The following is a 13,088-nucleotide window of genomic DNA, read 5'->3' as shown; positions in this document are numbered from 1 at the left end:
GTACAAATTGGTTATGCTGTGTCTGCACACTACTCCCACAGACACAGGTGCAGAGTAATCACTCAGAGGCTTTTTTGGAGGCTGGGCACACAAAAATCCTAATACTGTTCCTCACTCTAGCACAGACCTGGGCAAAGTGCAGCCCGCGGGCCACATCCGTCCCTCTGGCTGTCTTAGTCCGGCCCGTGGACCGAGATGGCCATGAGGCTGAAAACCTGAGGTCTGCGGGCCACACTGTGCCTGCCCACTCGCTTGCTGTCTCCTGCAGTCAGCCTTGGTGGAGGAAGGGCCTCTGGCCACTTCCTCCACCAATCAGCATGTGAAACAGCTGGCACGATGACGTTATGTCATCGCGTCAGCTGTGTACCACCGGAGAGTCAGCGCATCGGAGACAGCAACAGAAGCAGAAGTAGGGCGTGTGGGAATGGGACCGAGGTGAGTATGTGGTGTGTTTTTTTTTTCATGTGTATGAACATGGGAATTCTATGGGGTGAACATGGGGATTCTTTGGGGGTGAACATGGGGATTCTATGGGGTGAACATGTGGATTCTATGGGGTGAACATGGGGATTCTATGGGGTGAACATGGGGAGTCTATGGGGGTGAACATGGGGTCTCTATGGGGTGAACATGGGGATTCTATGGGGGTGAACATGGGGATTCTATGGGGTGAACATAGGGATTCTATGGGGGTTTACATGGGGATTCTATGGGGTGAACATGGGGATTCTATGGTGTGAACATGAAGATTCTATGGGGGTAACATGCAGCACATGGGGAGGCTATGGGGGTGACATGCTGCACATGGGGAGGCTATGAGGGGGTCATGCTGCACACGGGGAGGCTATGGGGGTGTCATGCTGCGCACGGGGAGGCTATGGGGGTGTCATGCTGCACATGGGGAGGCTATGGGGGTGTCATGCTGCATATGAGGAGGCTATGGGGGTATCATGCTGTACATGGGGAGGCTATGGGGGTGGCATGCTGCACATGGTGAGGCTATGGGAAGGCTGTATATTGTCATGAAATATATGGGGAGGCTGTGTGGGGCTCAATCAGTATATGGAGAGGCTGTGGGGGCCTCATGCAATATATGGGAGGCTGTGTGGGGCCTCATTCAGTATATGGAGAGACTGTGGGGCTCATGCTGTATATAAGAAAGCTGTGTGGGGCTCATGCAGTTTATGGGGAGGGATTTTATTAGGCATTGGAACCCAAACAATAAATCGGACTTCCAGTTAAGGGTATGTTTCCACGTTCAGTATTTGCTGCTGATTGGACACTGCATACAGCCTGCATATACGCACATGCGGCACGTCTTTATAGACCGCAGCATGTCTATTTATCTTGTGGAGACGCTCAGTCTCTGCAAGATAAATTGCACCGTCCTATGTATAGGATGTGGTGATTTCGCATGTGTTCAATGATGGCTGACAGCAGTTGAGCATGTGACCAAATTTCTCCATCAGCCGCCTAGAAATAAGAAAGCACACTGGAATTGTTTTTCAATTGGAGGAGTTTGATGGACATATCTAGTCATATGCTCCACTGCTGGCAGCCATTTTGTAGACAGGAACTTACCTGTAAGATAGGCTGCACTAACAAGTACAATAGGAGAACCGGTAATATTTCCAGATTAGTAAGTGCTACAAAATCTCATCCCCAACATATTTGTTAAAATAAAGAAAAAGTTGACAACTCCTTTAAATTGCTTTAAAATCCTATGTAGTATTTATGGTTTTATGATATATCCTCTTTATATCATCATTCATTTCATCATCACGAGAGAGTTGTCAGCCAAAAACTTTATTACAGATTTTTACTTATGTACATACTTTTAACACAGACAAACTTTTCTTTCAGCATTCTATTTTGCCTTATATTACAAAAAAAACTGAGAAAGATTGAAATAAGTATTCTCTGTGCTTCCTTTTTCTTTTCTTCTTCTTTTCAGCTATGCCTGTTTTCCTCCTCCTCACTGTCTTGTCATTAGGGACAGACAATGGGGAAATAATAATGATGCTCAGAATGGCCAACTCATACCTCTACTCCCAGTACCATTCTTTTAAAAGAGAATGAGTCATCAGAAAATGATAAAATCCTAAAGATTAAAAAAAATAAAAAAAACAAAGATTAAAATCTGCAGACAGTATGTTATAGCGCGGCAAAAGTTGATTGAATTAATAGACATTTTGTGGGAACAGTTTCAGTAAACCTATCTAATTCTGTGAAATCACTGGTGTTTGTATGCATGATTCCAGGGGGGTGGTCCTTGTATGACTGTACATGTAGAGGCATCTGAAAAAACCTAAAAGGTATGAACTGGGATATAACGTGTTGTGCATGCATCGTGTAAGCAAGCGTTCACACTGGTCGGTCTCTGAACAGAAAAAAACAAAGACTGAAACATAATGATTGAATACCCTGCAGTAAATGAACAGCAATAGTGCATGAAAATACTATAGGGTACTTTTCATGCACTATTGCATTTTTGATAAAAAAAACCAAAACATGCTAATACTATAGGGTACTTAGCATGTTTTTTTTTTTATCAAAAAATGCAGAAGCCATACTACCACTTCATGGTGACCCTAACTGGGACAGTCCTAACCCTAATATTAAAAACCTTACTGTTTGTCAAGTGACATGCATGTGGATAAGAGCTGAGAAGAAGTCTGAACAAAACGTGCGTTGGGGTGGCGGGGACAGTTTATATAATCTTCTAACTTCAGTATGTAATTTTCTAAATTGAGTTGCATTCACCTATTGAGTACTACTTACATTGCCCTTTGATTCAGCATTGCTTAATCTCAGTTTCACACCAGTCACTCATTTGCTATATGTATACCGGTCACTTATTTGCCTTGTCTGCTTCCTTATTCTGAAAATATTCACTTACTGGCTACCAGCTTTTGTACCATTAGGGGTCTTTTTTCCCATTGCCAAACTGAAAATTCTGCCCAGTCTATATATAGAAAGAGGTTTTTCTTACCATTTTTCCACTATGCACTTTTATTAGATGAATACCTGTATCTGTCGTTGTGCTCAGCAGCCTTGTATATGTTCTGTCACTGTTCATTTTATTTTGTTTAATTTTATTATTTGCAATAAAATCATGTTTTAAGGATTATATTCTGTGATGGTCTGGTACCCGTTTTCTTCATCCTATCCAATTCCTGAGTTATTATCCTCATTTATGTGAGTTGGGACATTTGTGTTAAAAGTTGATGGCCATTCAGTAAAATGGCATGTCGCCTTACAGCATAACTTCAGTTATGTGATCATCTGTGATGCTTCCAGAATCTCCTGTTTCTGTGGGAGTCGCAGCCAGAACATGTGTCCTGTCGGAAATGGCAGAAGCGTCTCCAGCAGATGTCTTAATAATTATGGGGGCTGATTAGATGTAGATTGATGAAGGTGTTGTATGTGAATATTATTATAACATGACAATATAAAGAAACATTACTCATTTACACCAGAAAGATCGAGATTATAAATAAAGAAAAATGTCTGCTGCTTTTTCATATATTACCGCTGTATGTGTAATTTGTCTTTTGTTCCTATTTCTTGGGTTTGTTCTTCTTACTGGTAGAAATTGTGGATATCTTTCTCTTTCTCCTGTCTTTGTTACCTTCCCATCCAGGACAAGAAGAAAATTTAGCATTTCTGACCTTCTGACCTCTTAGGCTTTTAGGAGCTGCACAGTTGGCTCCCACCTTTAGATTTAGGCTACTGATCCATCTGTAAAAGATAAAAGCAAAATTATCTAGAATGCCTTGAAGTCCAAAATGTTTTCCTGAAGCTCACAGTAGGGCAAAATACCCTATCATGAAGTGTACAACAATCAGACTATGTAGACTTTATTGGTAATGCTCCTGACAGTAGCACAAACTATTTTACTGAACTGCAGAGAAAAAGATGACAGTTCCATTAAACTCCAGGTATTGGAGATCCCCCTGACTTAACCTGGCCAACATGCGCATTGGAACGCTGCAGGCATGCAACTTTTCATGCTTTGTTGGATGAGTGACCTGATTTTTATGTTTTCAGGACTATTGTACTGGTTGTAGTGTATGTTTTTTGCTTCTACCTATCCTATTGGGCTTCCTAATGCATACCATAGGCTTAGGGTTTTGTTTCTGGACTTCTACTTGCATTGCTATATTTTTCATTGTACTGCAATGGGATTTAAAGTCAATGTAGTCCCATCAGGGAGTGGTCTCCATATTTGATTATTATTAATGACTAGATGGTGGCCCGATTCTAACGCATCGGGTATTCTAGAATATGCATGTCCACGTAGTATATTGCCCAGCTACATAGTATATTGCCCAGCCACGTAGTATATTGCCCAGTGACGTAGTATATTGCCCTGCCACGTAGTGTATTGCCCAGCTACCTAGTATACAGCACAGCTACGTAGTATATTGCACAGAGCCACATAGTATATTGCACAGCTTTGTAGTATATTGCCCAGCCTTGTAGTATATTGTCCAGCCACGTAGTATATTGCCCAGCCTTGTAGTATACAGCAGAGCCACGTAGGATATTGCCCAGTGACGTAGTATATTACCGAGGCACGTATGTGACAGGTCCAAAAAATAAAAAATAAACATACTCACCTAACGATCCGAGGGCCCCTTGCAGTGTATCATACTCACCATTCTTGTCGCTGCTCCTCCGCGTCCCGCCTCTCCTCTTCGTGGGATCCTGTGCAGATGGTAGTGCTCGGCTTCAGGAAAATGGCCGCGGGATGCCGCGCGTGCGCAGATCGAGATCGCGGCGGCCATTTTCCTGAAGCCGAGTTCCATTGCAAGTGCCAGGGCTGGTGGGAGCAGGACATATGAAGACGTCGCGGTCACATGACCGTGACGTCACGGAAGGTCCTTGCCGCACACCAGCCCTGGGACGGGACCTCACGGCAAGCTGACGGTTGTAATGGAGCGGTCCGGGGCGCGTGGAGAGGAGCGAGAAAGGCGGCGGAGGGTGAGTATAGCAGGTTTTTTTTATTTATTATTTTTAACATTACATTTTGTACTATTGATGCCGCATAGGCAGCGTCAATAGTACAAAGTTGGGGACACACAGGGTTAATAGCAGCGGTAACGGAGTGCGTTACCCGCGGCATAACGCGGTCCGTTACCGCCGGCATTAACCCTGTGTGAGCTGTGTATGCGGGCGCCGGGCAGTGAGTGCGGGGAGTAAGGAGCGGCCATTTTTTTCTGGACTGTGCGCGTTGCTGATTGGTCGCGGCAGCCATGACAGGCAGCTGCCGAGACCAATCAGCGAACGAATAACGGTGACAGAAGGACAGACGGAAGTTACCCTTAGACAATTATATATATAGATTAGTGAGCACTAAAATGCTCACTCTACTTGTTACTCGAGTCAAGCAAATTGTAATGCTTGGTTGCCCGGAGGTCTGGAGGGGTCTAAAAATTGCTGAAAATGATGGAAACAGCCCTGAAATGGCATGGGAACAGCATCAGGAATTCCCCTTGAAGCATTTCTGAATCTCAGATTGCTGCTGGGAACAATCTTGCCAGAGTATTACATTTTTACGGACTGACAATAAAACATACAAAACTGCAGTTAAAATGGATTTGACTGGAAATAATGTTAAGACACATTCTTTCCAGGAAAATATCTTTGTATATAAGACAAAATAAATAAGATAAAAAAAAGTGCTCCTCCACACCTTGGGCTATGTTCACACATAGTGTTTTTGCATGTTTGCATTGCTTTCAATGGTGAAAAAAACATTCAACAGTAAATGTAGTTTTATCATTTTAATACCTTATTTGGCCATGTAGTGTGTGAGACATGATCAGACACATCCTATTTAATTTATGAAGGAGGGACTCTGAAAGTCGCAATTTTTTTTTCCAGGGCCATCAGGTGGCCATCACTATTTGTGGAGGGAAATCACTACCTCTTACATGCAGATGCTAAAGAGAAACTGTAAATGGACACATTAAATCAGTTAATTTTGCCTCCTTTGATGAATATGTGAGTACAGAATACTGTAAAAAAACATGAATCATGAATGAGTCCTTGAACAAAAAGCAGCAGCAAGGCTTAGAATTTATAAGGCAATAATCCCTCTGACTAGAAGCCTGTCATATGCTATACCTACTGCCACACTCCACCGTACATGAATTGCAGATAAGAATGTGTACACTAGTGGCCAAAATTGTGGATACACTAGCAGTTTTTAATAATTTTTGAGGCTTATGGAACTTTCAGAGATCTTACCTGCTTGATTATGTATTAATATTTATAGCCCAGGCACTCAATCTGTTACTAAATATATCGAGAAACTTGTTTTTGATATTTTGTCAGTAGTTTTTATAATTTTGACAAGAAATACTGGACTTCATTCTCTGTGAGTAAATATTCTACATTTTTTAATTATATGCTAACTTTTCGTTATGTCCGCATTAAATTAAAAAGTGTTTTAAAGCTATAGTCCTCATTTGATCCTTTGAGTATAGGTCCTACAGGCTTTAACTTCTTTACAAACTATTGAGAATTTGTATTTCTTGTATTTTATTAATATTTGAATTAAATTTTTATCTGAATAATTATAAATGTCTATTTTGAGCTCACAAACTCCTGAATGATTGTTTTTTTTAGATTTTAATCATGCCAGCCACAAAGAGGTCTGATTTGTCTCCAAAAAAGAGAGCTATGGCTATTGTTTTGAGGAAGGAGGGATGCAGTTTTAGAGAAATTGCTAGGAAGATGGGTGGTGGACTCACTGCTTCTGGAATGCAAAAGCTGTGTTCAAGTTTTGCTGATAGTTGCAGCATCAAAACTAAGAGTGGAAGAGGAAGGAAAAAAGCAACAACTCCAAAAACAGACAGAAGAATTCTTAGATTAGCCTTGCAGAACAGAAGAGCATCATCCAAGGAACTCAACCAGTTCTTCACCAATTGAAGAGTTTTGATGTCAGATTGAATAGTACATCGCTGATTCCTTGATGCAAGCACGAACACCAAGGAAAAAGCCATTCCTAAATCCTAAACAGAGAAATAGGAGAATTTCCTGGGCCAAAGAACATCGTAGCTGGACAACTGAAGATTGGAAGAAAGTAATCTGAAGCGATGAAACGAGAATATCAATTTTTGGTAGTGATGCAGTGCGTTATCTTCGGAGAAGGCCAAAGGAAGACTGTCTTCCAGAGTGTATGACAGCTACAATGAAACATCCTGAGAGTGATATGATATGGGGTGTATGTCCTGGCATGCAATTGGGAGAATACAGGTCCTTGAGGGAAATGTAAATGTTTGAAATGTATTCATGATGTCCTTGAACCAAAGCTCATCCCATGAGTTTGTGACCTTGGCAAGGAACAGACCAAAATTGGTTTTCAACAGGATGGAGCACCATGTCACACTGCAAGGCAATGTCTAAAATAGTTTGAAAGCAAACAAATGTCAGTGCTTTCATGGCCAGGAAACAGTCCTGATCTGAACCCAATCGAAAATCTGTGATCAAGATTAAAGTGTTTGGTTTTTAGTATGCGACCGAGCAATAAACACAGGCATTGATTGCAGCTGTTATCAGTTCCTGGTACCATGTTATAACCACAGAGAACCTGAGAAGTCTTGTTGAATCAATGCAAAGGAGATGCAAAGCTGTTATCGATGCTAAAGGATACCCTACACGCTACTAAAGAAAGAACACATAGGGATAGCATGAAATTAACATATTAGGATGTATAGAATGTAAGTCCGCAAGGACAGGGTCCTCTCCCCTCTGTACCAGTCTGTCACTGTAAACTTGTTTACTGTAAACGACATCTATAACTCTGTATGTAACCCCTTTCTCATGTACAGCACCATGGAATTAATGGTGCTATATAAATAAATAATAATAATGTGACATTTTGATTTGGCCATTCCGCTGTTCTTATAGATGTAATGAGATATTTTGCATTAGGGTAACCTTTTTTCTAAGTAGAGGTGTTCTAATCTACCTTAGACTACTTGTGGCATTATTGTTATAAACACTTTGTATGACTGCATGCTAAAAACTTAAAAAATGACAAAAATGTGAAGTGTATGCACAATTTTGGCCACTAGTGTAGTGCAGCGGGGTTGGTGCAGTGTGACAGAATGGCAGTGACCAAGCAAAGTTCAAAGCAAAATGTATTTAATGTCCAAACTCACAGAAGTAAACAGCATACGATATCTTCCAGAACACAGCCCGGAAACAAGACAGTCCACATCCGAGACTGGTTGCAGGGGGGGCGACTGCACCACTGAGCTGCGCTGAGGGGTGCCAGGCCTTTCAGCTCCGTTTGACTCTGTGTTACCTCACACAGGTTGAGCTCTGCAGAGACTCCTGCTCTGCATGCTTGCAAACCAAAAACTGACACACCCAACCCCCTGCTGCAGGGTTCTTACAAGGAATCTGTGGCCGTAGGCCACTTAGAAGACCTGGTCGGGAAGGAACCGGACTGCCCCACTACCATCCTATAGTCCGCTTCAAAAATAAAAGCCCATGGCAGGTTTTCTTAAATCTGCCTTGGACAAATAGCTTGCCCAAGATAAACACTTAATTTTATTTTGCATTGCAATCACAGCTATGCCTGTGAGTGCAATGCACTCCCGTGGCCTCAATACGTTTCTTTGTGCATCCTGGGGGACACATAGCGACCCTCGCATATAACACCAGTCACTGCCTCACAGAGCAGTATTATTATCAGATATAGAAGGGATTTTACCCAGCCCTGAAAATATATTTTCTTGTATGTGGCAGCAACAAACTGTGGAGGAACGCAAGTAACACTGGCAGCTTTGATTAATTTCTGAGTACAGATCACCATAAAAAACATTAATCGGTCAATGAGTGCATGGGAAAAAGTGACCGCAAGGCTTAGAATTTATAATGAAATAATCCCTGACTAGATGCCTGTCATACTCTATCCCTACTGCCACACCTCACCCAGGGCTGGCATTAGGGGCAGGCAGACCAAACAGCTGCCTAGGGTCCCTGCTCCTCCAGGGGCCCCTAACCAGTGGCATGCCACTAATAGTGGCAAACCTCAAAGCCACTATAGGACTCCTGAGTAAGAGGGGCACAGCGCCACACCCTCCACCCGCATTGCGCATTCAACTTATTGGAATCATAGATGCCGATACAGTTGAAAGCAGTGATGGAGGAGAGAGTGTCATGTGACGTTCCCTCTCCCATCATCACCCTCTGCCTCTGACTCAGCGTGTGCCAGCAGTGGAGCTGATGAGACGCTGAGACTCTCTGCAGAAGCCAGAGCAGCAGGGGAACAAGGAGGAGATGTAAGTATTGTGTGATTGTGTGTGTGTATGAGTGAGTGTGTGAAGACTGCTTTATACTCTGGGGGCTGCATTATACTGTATGTGGGGCTGCAATATACTCTGAAAGGGCTGCATTATACTCGAGGAGCTGCATTACACTCTGAGGGAGCTACTTCATACTCTGAGGGGACTACATTATACTCTGAAGGGGCTGCATTATACTATGTGTGAGGGGCTGCAATATACTCTTGAGAAGGCTGCATTATACTCAGAGAGGGCTGCATTGTACTCAGGGGGCTACATTATGCTCTGAAGGGGCTGCATTGTACGCTGGGGGCTGGATTATACTGTGTGTGGGTGGCTGCATTATACTCTGAGAGGGCTGCATTATACTCTGAGGGGGCTGCATTATGCTCCATGAGGGGACTACATTATACTCTATCAGGGGGGCTTCAGTGTACTCTGAGGGGGGCTGCAATGTACTTTGAGGGGGGCTGCATTATACTGAGGGGGCTGCATTATACTCTATCGGGGACCATGAGGAGTGCATTCTACTATATGTACTATATGGGACCTGTGTTATACTGTATCGAGGGCTATCTGTACCAATTATACTTCCTAAGCCAGAGTAAGGGTAGGTGCACACGATCAGTAAACGATGCGGGTTGGATGCTGCGTACTTGTGCAGCGTCCAGATGTTACAGCATAGTGAATGGGATTCAAGAGATATGAGCCTCCGCAAGATAAATTTCACCCATACAATGTATTGGACGCGGTGATTCCACACAGTTCAATGAACACATGCGGATTCACCTGCATTCAATAGCTGGCAGGGCTTTGGATGCAGCGGACATGTGCTGTATCCAAAGCGCTGCCAAGTACTGAAAGTGTGCACATACCCTAAAGAGGCCTGGAAACAAGCGTCAAACGACTTCATCATTGTCGATCTCGCTCGTTTAGTGGCCTGAACTCAGCATATGTAAATACAACAAATGTTTCTGTGTGTTGGTGCAATATGTGAGCATTTTGGGCCCCATTTTAAACTTTTGCCCAGGGCCCCACTTTGTCTAAAACCGGCTCTGACCTCACCAAAGACAAAGTGTAGATAAGAGCGGTATTATTATAACAGAACAGAATCTTTTTGAATTAGCCCTGAAAAAAAATATTAGTTAAAAAATGTGTAGCGAGTGTAGCATGATCAACCTGTTGATACGGTGTTGGAGGAAGAGGAGGAGGAATTGTGTCCACACAAAAAATGAAATACTGAAGTGTATACCCATGTTTGGGTGGGAAGGGGTGCATGGGAATACACCAGAAAAAACAAACACTGCATTTGAGTTTATGTTCCGCTGCTGTCTTTCTGTGGTGTACAGAGGTCTGACCCAATCCAGGGCTTGTTCATTTTGATAACAGTCAGCCTGTCAGCATTTTCAGATGACAGGCGGTTGCGCCTAATAAGTTATAATACCACCAAGGTTCACCAAAAACCCATTCTGACAAAATGTTAGTGGCAGGGCAGGACAGGACCAACAAGGCGTAGAGAGACAATTCATGCCACATGTCTAGCTTGGATACCCAATAGTTGTAAGACACAGAGGAATCATGGAGGACGCTGGTACAGTCGGCAAGGTACTCCTTTAGCATCTTCCAAAACATTCCCCTCCTTGGCAGAGTTCCCTGCGCATCAGGGCCTGGGCAATGGAAGGGTCTGTCCTAGACCTTTGAGCGTGTTCCCTGCCTCTGCTGCATCTGGTGTGTGTCTCCGTAGTCTCCACTCCTTGGTTGTCCAAGGAACTGTGACCTCTGCCGCCAGCATTGTCAGGTGGGAATTTTTGTATTAATTCTTCAACTAGGGTCTTCTGGTATGGCTACATTTTATTAGACCTCCCTGCCATGGGAAGGAGAGATGTAAAGTTCTCCTTGTAGCGTGGGTCTAAAAGGGTGACCAACCAGTAATTAGTGTTGGTCAAAATGTGTACAACGCGAGGGTCACGGGAAAGGCAGCGGAACATAAACTCAGCCATGTGTGCCAGACAGCCATCAGCCAAGATTTCCCTGTCCCCACCAAGAGGATGACTGTCCACATTGTCTTCCTTCTCCTCGCTGTCCTCATTATCATGCAACTTGCATTGAGAAGATGAGATGAAGCTTGGCTGTGTAGCATCTCCCAGTATAGTTTCTTGTTCCATCTCAACTTATGACGCCTGCAAAGCCTCCTCTTTAATTGTGAGCAAAGAGCATTTCAGTAGACAGAGAAGCAGAATGGTGATGCTGATTATAATGTCATCGCCGCTCACTATCTTGGTCGAGTCCTCAAAGTTTTGGAGAACCACACAGATGTCAGACATCCATGCCCACTCAGCTCTTATGTGCAGAGGCTGACCAGAATACCGGCATGTAGCTGGTATTCAACTACTGCCCTCTGCTGCCCACAAAGCCTTGCCAACATATGTAATGTTAAGTTCCAATGTGTGGTGATGTTACGACTGCAACCGCAGATGTGGCCCAGCCGATGCCTCCACGTCGCCAGACCATGACGACGTGGGTGAGCGTTCCAAGTGGAAACGAAATGTGGACCCACTGGACCACATAGAGTAACCTGGACCTACACAGACTAGGGAAGGGCAGTGAGCAGGGTCTGTGGCAGCTGAGCAGATGGCAATATGCAGAACTAGATTACACCGCACAACTTCAGGTATGAAGAAACAAAAGTTTACTTAAATGAAATCACAGTACATACACAAAACATAATGATGCCAGGATTCCAATTCCGCACATCAAGGAAGGGTACAGGCAGGAGGATATCACGGGTTGATGCAGTCCAGGGTTATCTGGCACGGGCATACTAGGACAACCTCTCTCTCAGGCGTCAGGCGTAGAGGCTCAGCCAGAGAACATCAGACACCGACCTCGGACAGACTTCTGACGATGGCTGGGGTCATCATGGGTTGATGCAGTCCAGGGTCATCTGGCATGAGCTTACTAGGACAGCCTTTCTCAGGCCTCAGGCACAGCACAGGCTCAGCAGGAGAACAGACTCGAACCAGGATAGATGTCATCACAGGGTGAACCCCAGGGAACCGGTGGAATATCGGGACACAGGCTGGACATCAGGACACAGGCTGAACATCAGTACATCAGACACAGGCTAGACCTCAGGACATCGGACTCAGATTGGACATCAGATCATCGGACACAGGCTGGACATCTGGACACAGGCTAACCTCATGACATCAGACATGGGCTGGACATCAGGACACAGGCTAGACATCAGGACACAGGCTGGACATCAGGACATCAGGCTGGACATCAGGAACAGGCTGTTCATCAGGATCCGTGTGGCAGATGTGTCGCCTGCCCCAATATTGTAAGATCTGATGAGTTCTCAAATTATAATAACACCAAACAATTCTCCATCAGACAGCGGATTACTTGTACCACAAGATATGTAATATATCATGCCACATGTCCGTGTGGGCTGATATACGTGGGATTAACAACACGCCAGTTAAAAGTCCGCATAAGAGAACATGTACTGGGTATCGAGGCGGCACTGGTCCACACGGATACATCCACCTTGAAGACTTTACCCCGCCACTTTAAGGAGTTTCACAATTGTGATAGTACCTCCTTGAAGGTTAAAGGGATTGATGCCCTTAAAATTGACCACTGTGGTGGTCTTACTAAAAGACTTGGTAGACTGGAGACCAGGTGGATCTGGAAACTTAACACTGTATCCCCCTTTGGTCTCAATGAGGGTCTTTCCTTTGCCCCTTTTCTCTGATCTGTTGGCTGCGGTGTATCATA

The 13,088-nt window shown here is 44.0% G+C and overlaps 1 protein-coding gene across 1 annotated transcript in view; it reads right to left on the bottom strand.

Annotated features, from left to right (window-relative positions):
• Positions 1-1,804: 1,804 nt before the first annotated feature.
• The window catches only part of CHADL (chondroadherin like), a 303,864-nt gene continuing 292,580 nt past the window's right edge, over positions 1,805-13,088 (bottom strand). The window contains exons 5-6 of the mRNA XM_077277509.1: positions 3,533-3,741; positions 1,805-2,101 (exon numbers count right to left, since the gene is read on the bottom strand). Coding sequence (XP_077133624.1) covers positions 3,561-3,741 — 181 coding nt within the window. The 3' untranslated portion in view covers positions 1,805-2,101; positions 3,533-3,560. The remainder of the gene's footprint in view (positions 2,102-3,532; positions 3,742-13,088) is intronic.

Source organism: Ranitomeya variabilis, chromosome 8 (assembly GCF_051348905.1).
Source record: "Ranitomeya variabilis isolate aRanVar5 chromosome 8, aRanVar5.hap1, whole genome shotgun sequence".
NCBI lineage: Eukaryota > Metazoa > Chordata > Amphibia > Anura > Dendrobatidae > Ranitomeya > Ranitomeya variabilis.
The sequence above is the reverse complement of the archived record's forward strand: the minus strand, read 5'-3'. Positions and strand labels throughout refer to the sequence as shown.